Consider the following 18,368-nt stretch of genomic DNA (forward strand, 5'->3'; position numbering starts at 1 on the left):
ACTTTTTTGCTTTATTTTTATATACTCTTTTTTTTAACTAATTCCCGATTACTGCAAAAAAAAAGCACAATCAAAATGGATATTGAAAAAGACGGTATTCAATTAGAACAAACACTTAGTAGACACACAGTGGATTATGATCTTTATGTTGAAAAGTCCAACCCTTCTGGTATTCAATTAAGTGATGGTCATCAGTTAAGACAAGCATTAGACTCTCGTCATGTTACTATGATTGCTATTGGTGGGGCATTGGGTACTGGTTTATTGATTGGTACTGGTTCAGCATTGAAGGCTGCAGGGCCTGGTGCTATTTTAGTGGCATACTCTACCATTGGATTCTGTGTGTTTATGGTTATGAGTGGTTTAGGTGAAGTTGCAACGTTTGTTCCATTGAATGGTTTTGCTAATTATTGTCAACGTTATGTGGATGATGCTCTTGGGTTTGCCTGTGGTTATGTTTATTTATTCAAATATTTGGTTCTTCCAGCCAATCAATTGGTTGCTGGGTCATTAACAGTACAATATTGGGTTAGCAGGGACAAGCTAAATCCGGGGGTATGGATTACAATTTTCTTGGTAATTATTTTAGCCGTTAATTTATTGGGGGTTAGGTTCTTTGGTGAAATTGAATTTTGGTTATCCACATTAAAAGTTTTGACTTGTCTTGGGTTGATTTTGTTATTATGGATTATCGCTTTAGGTGGTGGTCCAACACATGATAGAATTGGGTTCAGATACTGGAAAGATCCAGGTGCGTTCTTAAAGTACGCTGATTCTTCCAAGGGTTTAGTGATTGAAGGATCAAAGGGTAGATTCGTTGCTTTTGTTTCAGTGTTAGTCACAGCCGTGTTTGCCTATTTAGGTACTGAATTGGTTGGTATTACCTTTAGTGAAACCAGAAACCCAAGAAGATCTATTCCAAGAGCTATTAAGTTGACTTTCTACCGTATTCTTGTGTTCTACATCTTGTCCATTTTCTGGCTTGGTATGTGTGTTTCTCCAAAAGATCCATTATTATTGAGTGCTTCAGGTAACACTGCATCTGCATCTCCTTTCGTCATTGCCATCAAGAATGCCAAGATTGGTGGATTAGATCATGTCATTAACGCTTGTATCTTACTTTTTGTTCTTTCTGCTGCTAATTCCGATATGTATGTCTGTTCAAGAACTGTTTACTCCTTGGCTGTCGCTGGTTACGCTCCAAAGTTCTTTACCAAGACAAACAAATTGGGTGTTCCATACTATGGTATCTTGTTAAGTTTCCTTTTCACATTATTAGCCTATATGACAGTTTCTGAAGGATCTGCCGAAGTCTTCACTTATTTCGTCAACGTTGTTTCCTTGACTGGTTTGATTGCTTGGTCCTGTATTCTTGTTATTCACATAAGATTTATGCAAGCTTGTAAAGCTCAAGGTATTGACAGAAACAAGGACTTAGCATACAAGTCACCACTTCAACCATATGGATCGTACGTCGCCTTAGCCATCTGTGTTTTGGTTATCTTCATTAAGAACTTCACTGTGTTCTTGGGTAAGCCATTCACTTACAAGAACTTCATCACTGGTTATATTGTCTTGCCTGTTTTCTTAATCATGTACTTTGGATATAAGTTCTGGTACAAGACAAGCATCATTAAACTTCATGAAGTTGATTTGGAAACCTACAGAGATGTTGTTGATGCTGAGTTCGAAAAATACGAAGCTGAAGAAGCTGAGAAAAAGGCTATTAGAGAAGCCGAAGGTAAAAGATTCGACAAGGAATGGTTCTATGACAAATGTATTGGCTGGATCTTCTAAGACATATATCCATGCCTTATTTATACTTAATCTAACTATTTATATTTTGTAAAATTAATTGATACTTGTTGTTAAACCAATTCTGTAAGCTGTGTACACTTAGTCGCCCATTTCAGACTTCTTTCCCCCACGCAAAAAAAAAAAAAAAAAAAAAAAGAAAATATGGTAGTATTTACCAGTACGACCACTCTGACAACTAATTAATAAGATAAGAATGGCACCTATCCCGACCAGAAATAGAAGGATCATTCCTCTAGACCAAAGGAAGAGGGTTTCTGCAGCGTATGCAAACTTTTAGTCTTTTATTCACTTGTTCTTAGTACTAACTGACACTCCTAGTTGCGACCGTTGCAGATCCAGGAAAATAAAATGTGAAGGAGGATTCCCCTGTAGCAAATGTATAACTTCAAAGAAGGAATGCATAATCACGCCAAGAGATATTCCCTTGAATCCGTTGGACTATAAGTATGTATATTATGCGAAATTGTGTGTAATCTGTTACTAACACTACTAGACAACAATACAACAATGTCAAAGCTTACAATTGTAAACTTGAAAGAATCATCCAGTTTTTATTCCCTGATGTATCGTTGGAATACTTGCGTAACAACATTGACGAGTTTGAGAAACAAGTTTGTATTAATAAACTGAGGTTACCTCATGTCAGTACACCAATTACTCCTGAAAATCTGGCCGGTGGTAATAAACTACTATCTCCCAATTCTGCCAAATCAGACACTGCTGTCAAGTTAGAAACGTTAAAGAACTTCAATCAAGTGTTTGTATCAACAACGGACCAAAGTTTTATTGACTTTATTCAGAAGTCTTCGCATGAAATTGTCCAACCCGAGCTTTCCAAAACAACATTTTCATACAATAACAAGGAGTTTGTTAGAGCCAACCTACTAACCCTAGTGAAGGATGCTGTTGCCATATTACCTGAAGATGATAAAATAAGGAAGCTAGTTAGGATATATTTGAACATCTGTGAAACTAACTATTTCTATGTTCATCATACAAATTTCTATAAGAAAGTCGAAGAATTCATAGTCAAGAGACGAGAACAAGATTTGGAATTCTTTATACGTGATTGGCCAAACCTTGTAATTTTGCTAGCAATGATGGCAATATCGGCGGGATTCGAATATATGGACGATAATCAACCAATACCCAATTTTGTTTTAGATACAAGTCCTGGTTTGATTTACTACTATGCGGCATTACCATTTGCTGGGTTTTTAATTGATCAAAAGTCGATTGAAAGTGTCCAAGGATTGTTGATCTTTGGTGTGTTTATGACTACAAACAAATTAGAAAACTTTCAAATGTTTGATGGCGGGTATTTATTCATGAATCTTGCCCTTGAGATTGCCATTGCCAATAAATTATATCTTAAGGAACCGTACAGAAACTACTCAATTGAAGACCAAGAAGTATATAAACGATTATGGTGGTCATGTTACACCATGGAACGAAGGTTTGGAATTAATTTAGGAAAACTGGAAATCATTTCTCCTGATGATATAACCGTAGAGTTACCCCTGAACGTGCCTGCATTAAACAATAGTTTGGGATGCTCCAATTATTTGAGTCAATCATCAATGATTGATTTGAATTATATATTTAGAGATATTGCTGAATTGTATCAACCTAGAACTAAGAGCAAGGATAATGAAGCACGAATTTCAATTGATCCTAAAATGGTTAGAAAATTGGTGGAAGATGCTGAAGAATGTAAAATTAATTTCCCAGTATATGCCCAAGTTGACCGATTAAACCCGACTTCACAGTTATATCGAGGCAGCATTCATTTGAATTTAGCTTATTATTTGGCAAAGATATATATTGGGAAGCCATTCTTGTTGTACAAAGTTGATAATTTTAGAAGATTAGCTGAGCAAAGTGATTATGAATCGGCTTTTGTGGATCATTTATCATCGATTTGCATTGATGCTGCATTCTGCACGATTGAATTATTATCGGAATTAGACAAGCATAATAAATTGGGGCTTTTCTCATGTACAGATATCAATTTTTGCAATATTTCCTTGTTTACAATTCTTGTGTTTTTGAAAATTGACAGATCGGAAACAACATTGTTGTTCTTACGGAAGGGGCTAAAGATTTTGAAAACAATGTCAAACGGTTGTTCTAGTGCGAAGCTGTCATTGCAAAAACTTAAAAAGCTAGACAATTTAGTATCTGATTTTGCCGAATTAGATGAGATGCAAAAAGATATGAATACTTTGTTTAGTGTGGAAACTGCAGCAAAGTCATTTCCAACGCATGAAGATAACAACGATCCTATATTACAGTTTGATGGAGTTAAGGATGTGGATATTTCTCAATTGTTTGAAGGTATTGATGATTTCTTGGGCCAAGTTGATGATGATATTTATCAACAGTTGCAACTCCAATAATGGTCCTGCACATAATCACAAGACCCTTCAAAAAAAATTTAGGTTATTGTTTTACTTACTGCCGAGGAAGCTTGGCAGGTTTTTCCGCGGTAAAAAGTTGCGATGCCACGTTTAGAGAGAGTGCAAACCTGTGATACAGTAGACAAACCATGGCCTCTGATGATATACTACTGAGTGATGAATTAACTTTGGTTGATTATCCAGAAACAGCGTTACAACTTATATCTCCTTTATTTAGTGTGGATAAAACCGTATATGGAGGTCGAGGATGTTTTGCCAAATCAATAATACCAAGTGGGACAATAATACATAGATGTTCCTCGCCAATAAGTTCGTCCATAGCGAGACCATTCAAGAAAGAAGTGTGTCACTACTGTTTCAAGTATGACAATGGGAAGACATGGAAGATTAAACGTTCACAACAATTTGGGAAGCAAATGTGTTCTATAGTGTTTTGTACTGAGGAATGTCGAGATAAGTTTTCACAAGAAGATGGAGAAGGTATCTATTTGAAAAATTTGATGCTTGTGGAGAAGAACTATTTACAAGGGTTAAAGAAACATGAGGTGGAACCAAAAGAACCAAAGGATCTCGATACTGAAATACTACAGGAATGGGAGAAAGTGGGTAGTTGGGAAGAAAAATTAAAGACCATGAAGCCTTCAAAACGTGAAAGTATACTACCAAGAATTGATGAAAGTGAATATTTGGAGATTAATTATGTGATTGGGGCACTATTTAGCATGTACAAATACGGAAATTCGGGAATCACTTCACCTGAGTATTTCCAAGACATTAAACGAGAAGAACAAAATCAATTCGAATTACAATATTTCAATACTTTGCAATCAACCGAATTGGAAAAGGTACGAAAATACCCGTATTTGTTATATTCGTACATCAATATCTATAAATTTCTTAAACTCACGGTTAGTGAACAATTGCAGCCGTACATAAATACCGATGAAATAAGGTGTATTATTGGTAGAAACCTATCTAATGCATTTGGGATCTGGTCAGAAGTTTCTGACCCAAAGGAAGATAAAGAATTCTTGGGATTTGGAGTATATCCATCAGCATCATTTTTCAACCATTCATGTGCGCCAAATCTTGTCAAGACTAGAATTGGGAATCAATTGGTATTTACAACATTAAGGGATATTTCTGCTGGAGAAGAGTTGTGTATTAACTATGGGAATTTTTTTGGATGAGAATGTAGAATCTCGAAGAAAACAATTACAAGAATGGTTTTTCGACTGTGGATGTTCTAAATGTGTACTGGAGTTAAATTAGTTTACATGTGTATATATCTAGGAAATGGTAAAATCATGGTTATGAAAGAACTTTTTAAATTCCTCACAATCTTCAATTTCTTTGAACTTGGGTTGTTGACATTTATCCCAGTACACTCGACTGCGTAGGTTTAAAGTGTCTGCTAGTACTCTTCTTGGAAATTGAATGTCTATAGGTTTGGACGCATCGTCAAGTTCAGCTATGTGGATTTCCTGTTCGGTCGGGTTGGTCCATATCGTGAACATGATATAGTCTGATTTATTGATTATCCCAGCCAACTTAGGATCTTGCAAGTCTATAAATTTGTGAAAGTTCAACTTATGATTCTTGGTGAATTTTATATTGTTTGCTTTAGTTCTTGAAGACAATGATGGAGCAAACTTACCCAAGAATTGTTCCTCTACGGGTACAAATTGAATGTTGAGATGCACATTAGTTGATCTACTAACTTCCCAAAACACAAGTCTATAGCTTGGTTTTTGTTCAAAGAATGCAGATACTAATGACTGTTGATACTTGATAATCTCTTTGTATATAGGATTATCTTGAATGTCACCTTTTGATCTGATAGTCGGAATATGTTCTATAGGTATAAGTATACCATGTCCTGAAAAATACAAGTTTCTGTTTGATCTAGTTAATGGACCCTTTGCTATAGTTAGATATGCATTGGCACCGATTGATACGATCATATGATGTTCTATTTTAGGGTTTCCGAGACAGAAGAAACAGGACTCTGGCGAAACAACTTTAACTTTCTTTGTTTCAGCTTTATCTTCGACAATTTCTAATTCTCTCTTTTTAGTTTGTATTGTGAATGGGTTCTCTCTTAATTTAAGAACATCTTCTTGGATGAGTCCCAAGGAAAACGCGTAGAACCACTTAGATCCAGTTCCTTCCTGACCTAAACTTATAAATCTGGTTATTTCACCTGAATCCCATGCAAATGGTTCCAATTCAAAGAATTTACCTGTGATGTTCCCCACTGCAAAATGATACCTTGGTTTAACTAGTTTAATAACTTGGTCAATTACTTCACTCCCCACGAGCGTCAATTGTTCAATATATGCTATTGTCTTGGGCCATTCGTATGTAACTAATATGTCGACTTTAACCTTGACTTCTTTCACTTGGTTGATTAGTTCTTCTTTTGGAATCAGTGGGTTTCCTGATACCATCATCACTACTAGTCCTGAAGTTAGCCTTAAAACATTCACGGCAGATTTCATAAATGTTAAGTTTTTATCAACTGAAATTAAGGAATCTGTTGAAATGGATATATTTTCAGATACTCCGTTCTTTCCTTCGCAAAAGTATGTGCTTCCTTCGAGTTGTACCTTGGGTAAGTTTGAACCAGATGGTAGGACATCGCCTAGTAATATGGTTGCTTCAAATGGACCATTCTTGGTGTATTGGAGGTTGGACTTGGTCAATACTTTGTCGAGATCTTCCGGAGAGGGATTCAATATAAGAAACTTCAGTTTCTGGGACATTGTAGTTGTTGTTCTGTTGTATGATATCTCTTCATCATCTCATCTTGTGTTTGAAAATTTAATCCGGTAGAAAAGGTCACGTTCTGCAGGAACCAAATCGAGAAATCCGGTTTTTGTTTACATTATGATTCTCAGTCCTTACAACGAAGACCCAGCATAAAATACTTGTCACAACAATGAGTGAATCTAATAACATCAAGGTCTCAGTCAGAGTACGGCCCCTCTTACCACGAGAGAAGGAAGCATCTGAACATCCAAAATGTCTTATTTCAATGCCCAACCCCACCAAGACTGTGCTTCAATTACCAAAACCATTAGGCGTCGATACGGGAAGGGGCCTTACCGAAGACGACAAATCCAGGACATATTTGTTTGATGAGTGTATATGGTCATTTGATCAGTCTGATTCAAATTATACCGATAACAAGAAATATTACCAACAAACTGGTCCGGACTTGTTATCCCACTTGTTTGAAGGGTATAATGTATGCTTGTTAGCCTATGGGCAGACAAGTTCAGGAAAGACATACACTATGATGGGAAACCGAACCGAACCAGGTATAATCCCTTTGCTTATCAAAGATATTTTAAAACAGATGGAGATTTGCGTGAATGAAAAGATTAATTGTGAATTGAGATTTTCATATATGGAAATATACAACGAACAAGTTCGAGACTTACTTGGCGACAACAATTCGCAAAAGTGTAAAGTCAGGGAACATCCGCAAACTGGTCCCTATGTGGAGAATGTCCAGGAACATTTGGTGAGAGATTATAGTCATTTCTTGAGTTTGCTCAACAAGGGGAACCATTCGCGATCAACGGCTACTACGTCGATGAATGACAAAAGTTCAAGATCTCATGCTATAATTACACTCACATTGAAACAAACTAGGTTTGAGTCACATTCTGAGGATGATTTGGGTGACGCTGCTGAAGAAATGATATCCAATATCAAACTTGTTGATCTTGCAGGGTCAGAAAGGTTAGGTAAGACGAAATTATACGGACAACAAGAGAGAATAAAGGAAGGAACTTTGATTAACAAGTCGTTGACTGTTTTGGGAAGGTGCATTGGATTATTGGCAGGAAAGGATACGAGCAAAAGTGGAACTGTAGTTGTTCCATATAGAGAGTCGATTTTGACGTATATCCTTAAGGAGAATTTGTCAGGGAACTCTAAAACATGTATGATATTTTGTGTATCGCCGGTTGATTTTGAAGAAACCCATCAAACATTAAACTACGCTAACGAAGTTAAGAAGATAAAGACTAGTGCTAGGGCCAACAAGACGAAACTTAGTAAGGCCCCTGTAAACTGGGAGGAATTACAGAAATCTGATCAAACAGTTATTGACTCTTTGAAGAAGGAAATCGAAGTGCTTACTGAGAAGTTATCGCGTATAGAAGTAAGTTCAAAGGCCGAGACTCAAGAGCCAACCCAATTTGACAAGATTATTGAGTTTTTGGAAAAGGAATCTGCGAGAGCTAAGTTTGAAAACAAGTACTTGAAACAGCTTATGAAGGAAAAGAATAGTCATATTGAGGAGTTGAATAGACATATCGACTATATTGAAAATGAGTACGAAACGCTATTTATCGAATCTCAATTGGCACAAAGAGTACACTTGCAACAAATCAAGCAGGAGCTACTTGATGCCACCTATAGTCTGCAACAAAAGATGGAGCTTGACATGAGGGAATACGATCCTTGTTTGTTATTTTAAGGTTTACCTTAGTATTTATGGTTATGATTCTCGTATATACTCCTGCATATAAACTTTTTGTATATGTGTTAAAAATAATGTGGAGTGTTTTTAATTCCGATTGTACGTCCGTCCGCGAGCAAAGGCGGAAACTTAGCACGAGCTTTTCTTGGGATTTTCCCGCAAAATTTACCACTACCACCACCACCAACAGGTTAGCAACACGCCACTTGTGCATACCAATAATGTCGCAATACATTGAGAGTTTGTTCAGCACTTCAGTACAGGAGTCAGTTCAGGCTGCTGTCACTTTAAACAAGCCGTTGTTTGTGTATTTGGCCCGAGATAGCCGAGCTGATAGCGACACTAGTTTTCTTGATAAGTTTATCGACAGCCATATCAGTGCAGTACTAAAGGATAACTTTGTATTGTTGAAGCTAGTGGAGAACACCACCGAATACGGTCAGTTTAATCAGATTTACACTCGTTTGGTGGTTCCTAGTTTTAATATCATATGGCGTGGTAAAGTCATTGGGGAAATTACTGAGAGCAAATCAAAGCATTCTTTTCGAATGTTGGTTGAAACAATAGCAGAGAATCTTGGTGGCACAATAACACGAACTGCACCGCCTCCATCTACAACTACAACAACCACGTCGTCGCCGTCATCATCATCATCATCATCAATACCTTCATCTACACCAGGTCGAGCTTCTCCAGGCGGTATCGTGTCTTCGGGCAAATCAGCTGAAAAGGTACAAGAAGAACACGAACTAAACGTCAAGAAACACAAACTTCAAGTGGAGCAAATTAGAAAAGACCAAATAGAAGAAAAGAAGAGATTACGAGAACTTTTAAAAGCCGATCAACGGGAACGTGAACTTCTAATGAAGGAACAAAAGGAAATTTCGCCGCAACTTGAACCGACAAAATCAAATGAAAAGCCAATCCATACTGATGAAGGGATGTGTATGTTGTCTATAAAACTATTTGATGGAAGTTCTATTAAGCAAGAATTTAAATCAGAGGATACCTTACACGATGTGAGAACATGGTTGGATCTAGAAGTTGGAATAATTCCTTCGAATGAAACCATGCCTGCGTTTGCCAAGAGTTCTTACCCGCATCCAGTCAATTATGCCTTTCATAGACCAGTATTACCAAGAATCACATACTCTGAAGAGCAAGAATCACAGTCTTTACTTGAACTTGAATTGACTCCGAGATCGGCCTTGATTTTAAAACCAATATATCATGAACCAGAATCCACCAGTGGTGATGGCAACCCACAAAGTGTCGGATATATCAGAAGAGCTTTTGGGGTTGTGGGAACCATAGGGAGAGCACTTTACTCCTTTTTCGATTACGGAACGGGACCCGCGCCCGCATCATATCAAGAAGAGGATCACGACGACCCCGAACGTCCAGCACCCGAAGTAACTCTTGGCTTAATCGATGACATTCAACAAATTGGATTGGGCCACCCAGCCCATACAATTGTGATGGATGACCGCGCCCAATCCCAATCGTCATTATTTAATATCGAACATCCGAATATTAGAGCTACAAGAGAAATCATCAATTCACGGCCAACATCACCAAGATTGGGAAGTGCTGGTTCTGATTCTAATCGCGCTTCGGCATATCCTAGTCGATCAAGTACACCTAGACCCAGTGGAGTTAATAGAATTCAAATGTTTCAAGACGAAGATAAAAAGGGGGTTGATACATACAATGGTAATAGTGTTAATTTAAATGAGCGGGATGACAATGACCTGGAATAGTGTTTGTCTGTCGGTTTATCGGTCTATTTCGTATTTATCGTATATAAAGTTTTTCTAGTAAATTAATTAGTGACTAATTCTTTTTTTTTTTGTTGTTGTTGTAGTCGGACTTAAAAATTGCAGCTTCGGAGTCAAGCGCAGAGTCATCGAATTACCATTGACAGAGGACTGAAAGACCATGGACAAAGCCAGTTTAACAAGTTTGGAAAACTTATTGAAGTTCCCAGGCAGTAATCACTCCGATCCAGTCGCCGATGCATCAGTGTTGACGTGTGGATGTTTGGTGTCTGAAAGTCTATTTCTCCAGATTCAACAAGGAACATGCCCCAATTGTAAAACCACCAATGTGTCAATTTTATCGGAAATTAAACCGCTAAGGGAATTACACCGCTTGATCACTCATTTCAGCACACATACTAATACGTATGCTCAATCTAGCATCAGCAGGCGACGTCGGTCATCTTCCAAAAAGAGCTTTAAAGAAGAAGGTACACAACAGTATGGTGAGTCAATGGACTTGCTCAGTTTATTCTACAAGTTTGCAAAAGAAGAGGAGTACACTGATGGTGCCAAACCTACACATGCTACAGCACCGCAAATAGAAGCAAGTGCCAGTGTTCAACCTATCGAAATCAAACAGCCACCCCGCATACTGACGGATATTGATATTGGATCATTACAATTACAGAAAACACCGTCGGCATCACCACGAAACAACAATCAATTGTGGGGATTTGAAACCAGCACGGCAGCATCAATTACTAACCATTCGCCAGAATTAAAGTTTGAAAAGAATTTGTTGAAGAGTATAGGTGAACAGAAGGAGTACAACTTCAGTAAATGTTTCCCATTCCACAGAAAGTTAAGCACATTCCCCATGTTGAAGTTTAATTTCTCGTCCATGGTGAAACTGGGATCAAGTATAAAGAAAGCTATAAGCACACTGATTAACTCATATCATGATTACGCCTCCGGTAAAGAAATCACTCGATTTGTGTTGATAAATTCCAAGCGGTGGGAACTTTACGAGTATGCTGTTTCTATAAGTGATATAGAGAAGGTACAGATAAAACCCCAATTGATATTATGCGGGAAACTGACTGGTGAGTTTGCCGAAACTGTCAACGGTCTTAACCAAGCAATTCCTAGACCTTCTATTAAAGAAAGTATTGTTCGGAATGAGTTTGGAGCAAAGGGAGATAACACCAATGATGTGGAAGATATGAAGAAACGATTATTGCAATGGGATCAAATTGAATGTTATTTAACCAAAAACTATTTGGTAATTACTGGTACCAAGGGGGTCTTGCGGGTGTTTAATGTCAATAGAACGTCTCCTTACTTATTCGGTCAACCAATTTACTCATATTTAACAAATTTCCCAATTAGATGTGTCGCAGTATCACCAAATGATGCATTAATTGCTTGTGGTATTACTGCAAAGGAGAGATTATCAGGCAAGGAACAACCATTTGTTATTCTCCATACTCTCACCTTCTCCGAGACCGGGCAACTTGGTTCTGTGAACCCTATCACTATTACTATTCCTTATAGAGACCCTATAAAGTTAATCAGTTTTAACGCATCGTCGACGCATTTGGTGTGTGGTACTCTGTGGGAATCGAGATATTTGGTCATAAAATTAAAGAGTGACAAAGAAGACAATTATAGAAAACCACGATTGATTTGGTCGGATTTCACTTATAAGTCAGCGAGAAGAAGCAAAGCCGGTATGGAAGATGGTAAAGAGTTTGATGATAAATTGGATGCGGATAATGAATTAATGATGTCAAATGAAGGAATGACCGATTTGCAGTTTGGTAACATATTTTCTAACGCTGTAGTTGTCACGTCGTGTTCATTAAAGAGCAGGCCTCCCATGATTATCCACTTGGAAGGAGCCATGATCGACAGTTCAAAGAGTCATAATGTTGTTGATACGTATAGTATTCAGAATAGTGTTACTAGTGCAGACGAAGAGGATTATTCTAGTATTAAATCTGCTGAAGTTATCATGAAGATCCCTGAGATCGGGTCGTTAATTCATAGGTTTGCCATTTCACCTACAGGTGATGGTATAGTGTTTTTGGCTAAAGACGGGAATGTGTACTTGTTATCAGGGCCAAATTTCAAAAACAGGTTGTCTACTACATCGATTGCAAATTCAAAGAAAATTGTGGTGTTATTGGGGGAAGTTGCAAATGCCGAAAGGTTCTCAGAGGCAGCATCGATAAAGTTTTCCCCCGACGGTGGTAAAGTTTTTGCTGTGGATAGAAAAGGGGTGTTTACGGTATTTGATTTCACTAAAGGTGTGCCTGGTCATGATCCTGATGTTATCAAGTGTAAGATCATTAACTTGTAGAAAGGTGCCGTGCCTTTGTATCCCTCGGTGTTTAAATGCCGTTGTGGCCTTATGCGGCAAGAAGAAATGGTGTACATGCATCCTGTATATAAAAGAATATTCTCCGATGACTTTTGCCATGCAAAGAACAAAAGACCGTTTAGCTAAAAAAAAAAAAAATCACACGCTATGTCGTAAAACCAAAATGTGAGCCTCAGTTTGTGATTCAGACAAAAAAAATATAACCACGCCTTTTCAAACCACCTCATCAGACACCTTTTTATTCCCTACAAAAGCAGTAATGACCTCCGTTAAACTAGACGCTCCTGTTCCTCCTTTGAAGGAAGACGTGTTGGACCTTATTGGTAACACTCCTTTGATCAAATTAAACAAGATTCCTCAATCTTTAGGCATCAAGGCTAAAGTCTATGCTAAAGTGGAATTATTCAATGCTGGTGGTTCCATCAAGGACAGAATTGCCAAAAACATGGTTTTAGAAGCTGAAAAATCCGGAAGAATAAAACCAGGCTACACTTTGATCGAACCAACCTCGGGTAACACCGGTATTGGGTTGGCCTTGGTTGGTGCCGTCAAAGGTTACAGAACCATCATCACTTTACCTGAAAAGATGTCCAATGAAAAAGTTTCCGTGTTGAAAGCCTTGGGTGCTGAAATCATCAGAACCCCTACTGAAGCCGCTTGGGATGCTCCAGAATCCCACATTGGTGTTGCTAAGAAGTTGGAAAAGGAAATTCCAAACTCGGTCATCTTAGATCAATATTCTAACGAAAATAACCCATTGGCTCATTACTATGGTACTGGTTATGAAATTTGGGAACAAACCCAAGGTAAAGTCACCCACTTGGTTGCTGGTGCTGGTACTGGTGGTACCATCACTGGTATTTCCAAATACTTGAAGGAAAAGAACCCTAACGTTCATGTTGTTGGTGCTGATCCACAAGGTTCCATCTTGGCCCAACCAGAATCCTTAAACGCTTCCACTGATCCATACAAGGTTGAAGGTATTGGTTATGATTTCATTCCTGATGTTTTAGACAGAAAGTGGGTCGACTCTTGGATCAAGACCGACGATGCTGCCTCTTTTAAATTGGCAAGAAGAATTATCAGAGAAGAAGGTATCTTGGTCGGTGGTTCATCTGGTTCTGCTTTACAAGCCGTGGTTGAAATTTCCAAGGATTTAACCGAAGACGATGTTGTTGTTGTCGTTTTCCCAGATTCTATCAGATCTTACTTGTCCAAATTCGCTGATGACGAATGGATGAAATCAAACAACTTTGAGGTTGAAGAAACCAACGCTGAAAACAAGACCGATGCATTTTTGGCCTCCAAGACCATCAAGGACTTGGTTGCTGGTAAAGCTCCAGTTGTCACTGTCACTTTATCTGACACTGTTGGTAAGACCTTTGACTTGTTGCAATCTAACGGGTTTGATCAATTGCCAGTTTTGAACAAGACTGGTCACTTGGTTGGTTTAATCACTTTATCCAAGATTTTGAAATCGTTGTCCACCAAGAAAATTCAATTAACCAACTCCATTAGTAATATTATTATTGATTTCAGAAACTTGGAAAGTTTTGAAAAATCCTTCACTATTTCCCAAGAACCAGGATTCACCAAGAGAAAGTACCACCCAATCACTTTGGAAACTTCTTTAGCCAAGTTGAACAAGTTCTTTGAAACCAATTCTAATGCCATTATCACCGATGAAAACTTGAAGCCAGTCCAAATTGTCACCAAGGTCGATTTACTTTCATACTTGACCACCAACTTGGCTTTCTAGAACGACACTTATATAGAAATATTTAACTTTATATTTGTATTAAAATATATATATAGATATAGTACAACATGACAAACACCAGTAAACCTCTACGAGAACTTCCATCTGTTTCCACAATTTTCACAAGTACAAAAAGTAGTCAATGGTTCATCGGCCGATCTTGTTTGCATTTGGTAGTAACTGACCTTCTTGTGTTTACACTTACCACAGGTGAATCTGTCGGTAACTGCTCTCTTTTCCGTAGCACCTTGGGCATCAAAAAGATTTTGTTTGTTCAACTTTTCGATTTCCTTTTTAAGTGATTCCGGAGCCATTTCACTAGGGGTCATTTTGATGAAATTAGCCGCTAAGATGGCCTGGGTTAATAATCGTTCTCTCAACTCCGGGTTCTTTTTATTTCGAAGATTCATGGTAAAACTACGAAGTTTATTTCTATAACTATCGGTAACCTTCAGATATTCACTCTTGAACACTTCACTTTCAATCTCAGAAGCAATTTTCAAAATAAGTTCGGAGGGGTCTCCACGCTCTACTGCTAAGGAAGTGTATAATGCACTGACTGAGGCGTTTCTGGTTGGATTATCGTATAATTCAGTGCTTACGCCGTCAGTCTTGGGGTTTCTTGGACCAGTAGGGATCTTCTTGGCCCCGTCGATCGAGTTCAAGTTGGTAGAGGAACTAGGAGTTGCTGGTGTGGCAGGGGTGCTGGGAGTGCTTGACCCGCTGACTTTCTTCTTGGAGATCTTCTCGTGTTGTACTGCATCTCTCCAGTTTCTGATCATCTTCTTGACCAAGTTGCTGATTTCACTGTTTTCGTGACTTCTGAACTTGTTTACAGCCACACCGACCTTGGTTTCCCTTAGAACCTTTTCACTTGGTTTGACGCCATCATTTAAGATGTTCAACAATTTCAATATGGTGGTATCATCTGTCGACTTTTCAAGGTTTGAAATGGTCGACTTTATCTCTTTAGTATCCATCGTTAAGGGTCTCGAGCTTATTTGTTTTCTTTTAAAAGTTTATGAAATTTTTTTTCCTCTCTTTTGTAAACGAAAATTTAAGCTGGAACCCGGAACCCGAAGGAAAGTAGATACACAGTATAAACCACAGACATGGACAGCAAAAGTACAAGTGTATCCATTGGGAAATTCCCATTTGATTATACTGAAGAACAGGTTTTAGAAATCGCCAAGTCAGTAGGCCCTGTGCTCGATGTCAAACTTTTGTTTGATGACCTTACTGGTAAATCTAAGGGATACGCCATCATAAACTACGCTGATAATGAAACTGCTGCTTCGGCAGTACGAAATTTGAACTATATGACGTTACCCAATGGACGATTCCTTAAATGTTCATTCATTAGTGAATTCGAGAATGAAACTATTGCCAAATTACCGCCATTACCCTTGGGTATACAAATCCATCCGAACCAAAATGCATCCCAAGTCATTTCTAGCATATTGTCTAATATCGATTCACAAGCTGCATTGCAGATCATGAAAGAGATTAGAGATATGAGTGTGGACAATCCTAAATCTACAAAGTTGTTACTAGAACGATTTCCTCAATTGGCCCTTGCGTTGGTCGAACTTGGTATGATTTCAAACACAACCAATCAAGAATTAATTGAGTTGACGTTGAATAAACGAATTCCCGACCTTAAAGAACTTTCGTATGATCATGTCAGGTTATTACATGCAGTCAACGATTTGAGTGATTCAGATATAACTACCTTGGATGAACGTCAACAAGAGATTGTTAAGAAAGTCAAAGCAGAAATAGAAAAGGGAACGTATGGTGAAGTATTAGATAGTGCCGCTTGATATAGACATGCATAACTGTAATCCTGCACGAGCAATCAGCTAACCTCGGTATTAGTCAACAACAAGCCACCTTCCATGTTCACCCACCCAACAAGTAAAAGAAATCAGATATTTTTAAGGTGCGGAGTTATACGAGTGACTGCTTGTAAAATTTCTTGGACCACTGTTCTAGACGTGGACAAGGAAAGAACAGCTGTATAACATATGATTAGATATAACGATTACAAATTCATAGTACAAGAAATGACTTAAAATTAGTCACGATCCAACTATTGTAAGCAGCTCTAGCCGGTAGTTCCATTTATTTTTAGTATACCCTTAAAGGAGGGGAGCAAATCGGATGAGTGTTGCTGAGGGAGTTTTATCGTCACGTGATGATGAGCACTAGAATTTGACGGTTTCATTTTTGTGGTAGCTACTCAAATTCCGCCGCCCCCCAGAAGAACAAAGAGATCCCAGAATTAGATCATTCCCTTCTTTACAACGCCAACATTCCCTATTTTATCCCGGGACGCTCCTCAAAAAAAACGTACACGTACACCGTTTGCTTTTACAACATCTATAGAGAGTTCTAAACAACCCTGCACACACACACAACTACTACTACTAATAAAAAACTTTAACTTTTAAAGGCAAAGAAAAATCTGAAACGACACCAAAAAAAGATAAGCCCACACGACATCATGAGTTCCCCTAAAAGACGTATTGAAAAGGATGTCATGGAATTAATGATGAGTGACCATGATGTTACTTTGATCGATGACTCGATTCAGCAATTTTTTGTCATCTTCCATGGTCCTACCGGTACACCTTACGAAGGTGGCACCTGGAAGATCAGAGTGGAACTTCCTGATCAATACCCGATCAAGTCTCCTTCTATTGGATTCACTAATACCATATACCACCCTAACATCGATGAAGGATCTGGTTCTGTTTGTTTAGACGTAATCAACCAAACTTGGTCACCTATGTTTGGCTTGCTTAATATTTTTGAGAATTTTCTACCCCATTTGTTACGATACGCTAATCCTAGCGATCCTTTGAACACCGAAGCCTCAAATTTAATGACTAAAGATGAGGCTAAGTACAATGAGACTGTCAAGAGATATGTCCAACAATATGCAAAGAATAACTTAACCAGTACTGGTAAAGACGAAGATCAAGAGGACGACGAAGACGAAGATGAACTTAGTGACGTGGGTAGCTTGTCTAGTGATGACGACTATGATGAAGAAATGGCCAAGAGTATGGAGTTATAAACTTGCTCTCGGCATTACTCTTTCGTCCTGCGTACGCCTTTGTCTTTAACGTTGCTATGCAGGCTTCGCATCCCCCTACCCCCCTTGATATGAGTTTTAATGATTGGCATGTTTTTTTATCCCGTTATTATCACCAGGAGTTTTAATTCGGTATTGTTAGTTTGTTTTTATTTTGTTTCCCTTTTATGTTATCTGAATCCGTGGAACTTACATATACCGGTTTCATTTGTCTAGATTTTTATTATCTCTATTTTTGGTTCCACTAATCCGTTTTTATACACTATTGCTTTTATTTTTGTACTTCTTGCATTTGGAAGATCAACTTGGAGCCGTTGTGTGAATATGATTTGAGTAGTGACATATAGTCTATATAGAATAGCATCGAAATTTGTTTACCTTTAAATTTATTAAATAGTATTCGCTTTTACAAAGCCTCTTGTGAACCATTTCTAAGTTCATGTGGTAGTTAAGCTTATTCAATCCAGATTCAGTTATAGTCATTCATTTTCGTGATAAACTCGTTGTGAAAATGTCATGCATCAAGTGCTGCAAGAACGGCTACTTTTTTCAGTAGGCGATTCAAAACTTACGCCATTGAAAAAACGAGTCTTATAAATTTTCAACATTTATTACTTTGAAACAAACTACCAC

The 18,368-nt window shown here is 38.0% G+C and overlaps 11 protein-coding genes across 11 annotated transcripts; 9 read left to right on the forward strand and 2 right to left on the reverse strand. All coding sequences in view use genetic code 12, as the record gives it.

Annotated features, from left to right (window-relative positions):
• Nucleotides 1–30: 30 nt before the first annotated feature.
• On the forward strand, nt 31–1,868 carry DIP5 (Dip5p; the record flags this gene model as incomplete). The annotated part of the gene is made up of 1 exon (XM_007372242.1): nt 31–1,868. The coding sequence occupies one exon, from the start codon at nt 76–78 to the stop codon at nt 1,795–1,797; it is 1,722 nt and encodes a 573-aa protein (XP_007372304.1).
• A 457-nt stretch (nt 1,869–2,325) lies between these two features.
• Nucleotides 2,326–4,217, forward strand: ZCF24 (Zcf24p; the record flags this gene model as incomplete). Its single annotated transcript, XM_007372243.1, has 2 exons — nt 2,326–2,343; nt 2,682–4,217. The coding sequence occupies 2 exons, from the start codon at nt 2,326–2,328 to the stop codon at nt 4,215–4,217; spliced, it is 1,554 nt and encodes a 517-aa protein (XP_007372305.1).
• Nucleotides 4,218–4,316: 99 nt separating this feature from the next.
• SPAPADRAFT_64109 (uncharacterized protein) lies at nt 4,317–7,025 on the reverse strand (the record flags this gene model as incomplete). The annotated part of the gene is made up of 1 exon (XM_007372244.1): nt 4,317–7,025. One exon carries the CDS (start codon nt 7,001–7,003, stop codon nt 5,528–5,530), a length of 1,476 nt encoding a protein of 491 aa, XP_007372306.1.
• Nucleotides 4,367–5,428, forward strand: SET6 (Set6p; the record flags this gene model as incomplete). Its single annotated transcript, XM_007372245.1, has 1 exon — nt 4,367–5,428. The coding sequence occupies one exon, from the start codon at nt 4,367–4,369 to the stop codon at nt 5,426–5,428; it is 1,062 nt and encodes a 353-aa protein (XP_007372307.1).
• A 154-nt stretch (nt 7,026–7,179) lies between the features above and the next one.
• Nucleotides 7,180–8,730, forward strand: SPAPADRAFT_132246 (uncharacterized protein; the record flags this gene model as incomplete). Its single annotated transcript, XM_007372246.1, has 1 exon — nt 7,180–8,730. One exon carries the CDS (start codon nt 7,180–7,182, stop codon nt 8,728–8,730), a length of 1,551 nt encoding a protein of 516 aa, XP_007372308.1.
• A 182-nt stretch (nt 8,731–8,912) lies between these two features.
• SPAPADRAFT_58023 (uncharacterized protein) lies at nt 8,913–10,573 on the forward strand (the record flags this gene model as incomplete). Its single annotated transcript, XM_007372247.1, has 1 exon — nt 8,913–10,573. One exon carries the CDS (start codon nt 9,597–9,599, stop codon nt 10,491–10,493), a length of 897 nt encoding a protein of 298 aa, XP_007372309.1.
• A 98-nt stretch (nt 10,574–10,671) lies between these two features.
• PTR3 (Ptr3p) lies at nt 10,672–13,014 on the forward strand (the record flags this gene model as incomplete). Its single annotated transcript, XM_007372248.1, has 1 exon — nt 10,672–13,014. The coding sequence occupies one exon, from the start codon at nt 10,672–10,674 to the stop codon at nt 12,853–12,855; it is 2,184 nt and encodes a 727-aa protein (XP_007372310.1).
• Nucleotides 13,015–13,135: 121 nt separating this feature from the next.
• CYS4 (cystathionine beta-synthase) lies at nt 13,136–14,635 on the forward strand (the record flags this gene model as incomplete). The annotated part of the gene is made up of 1 exon (XM_007372249.1): nt 13,136–14,635. The coding sequence occupies one exon, from the start codon at nt 13,136–13,138 to the stop codon at nt 14,633–14,635; it is 1,500 nt and encodes a 499-aa protein (XP_007372311.1).
• An 89-nt stretch (nt 14,636–14,724) lies between these two features.
• SPAPADRAFT_131482 (transcription elongation factor DST1) lies at nt 14,725–15,615 on the reverse strand (the record flags this gene model as incomplete). The annotated part of the gene is made up of 1 exon (XM_007372250.1): nt 14,725–15,615. One exon carries the CDS (start codon nt 15,613–15,615, stop codon nt 14,725–14,727), a length of 891 nt encoding a protein of 296 aa, XP_007372312.1.
• Nucleotides 15,616–15,694: 79 nt separating this feature from the next.
• Nucleotides 15,695–16,718, forward strand: SPAPADRAFT_58025 (uncharacterized protein; the record flags this gene model as incomplete). Its single annotated transcript, XM_007372251.1, has 1 exon — nt 15,695–16,718. One exon carries the CDS (start codon nt 15,748–15,750, stop codon nt 16,456–16,458), a length of 711 nt encoding a protein of 236 aa, XP_007372313.1.
• A 208-nt stretch (nt 16,719–16,926) lies between these two features.
• Nucleotides 16,927–18,113, forward strand: UBC8 (E2 ubiquitin-conjugating protein; the record flags this gene model as incomplete). Its single annotated transcript, XM_007372252.1, has 1 exon — nt 16,927–18,113. The coding sequence occupies one exon, from the start codon at nt 17,142–17,144 to the stop codon at nt 17,715–17,717; it is 576 nt and encodes a 191-aa protein (XP_007372314.1).
• Nucleotides 18,114–18,368: the final 255 nt, after the last annotated feature.

Source organism: Spathaspora passalidarum (assembly GCF_000223485.1).
Source record: "Spathaspora passalidarum NRRL Y-27907 unplaced genomic scaffold SPAPAscaffold_1, whole genome shotgun sequence".
Lineage (NCBI taxonomy): Eukaryota > Fungi > Ascomycota > Pichiomycetes > Serinales > Debaryomycetaceae > Spathaspora > Spathaspora passalidarum.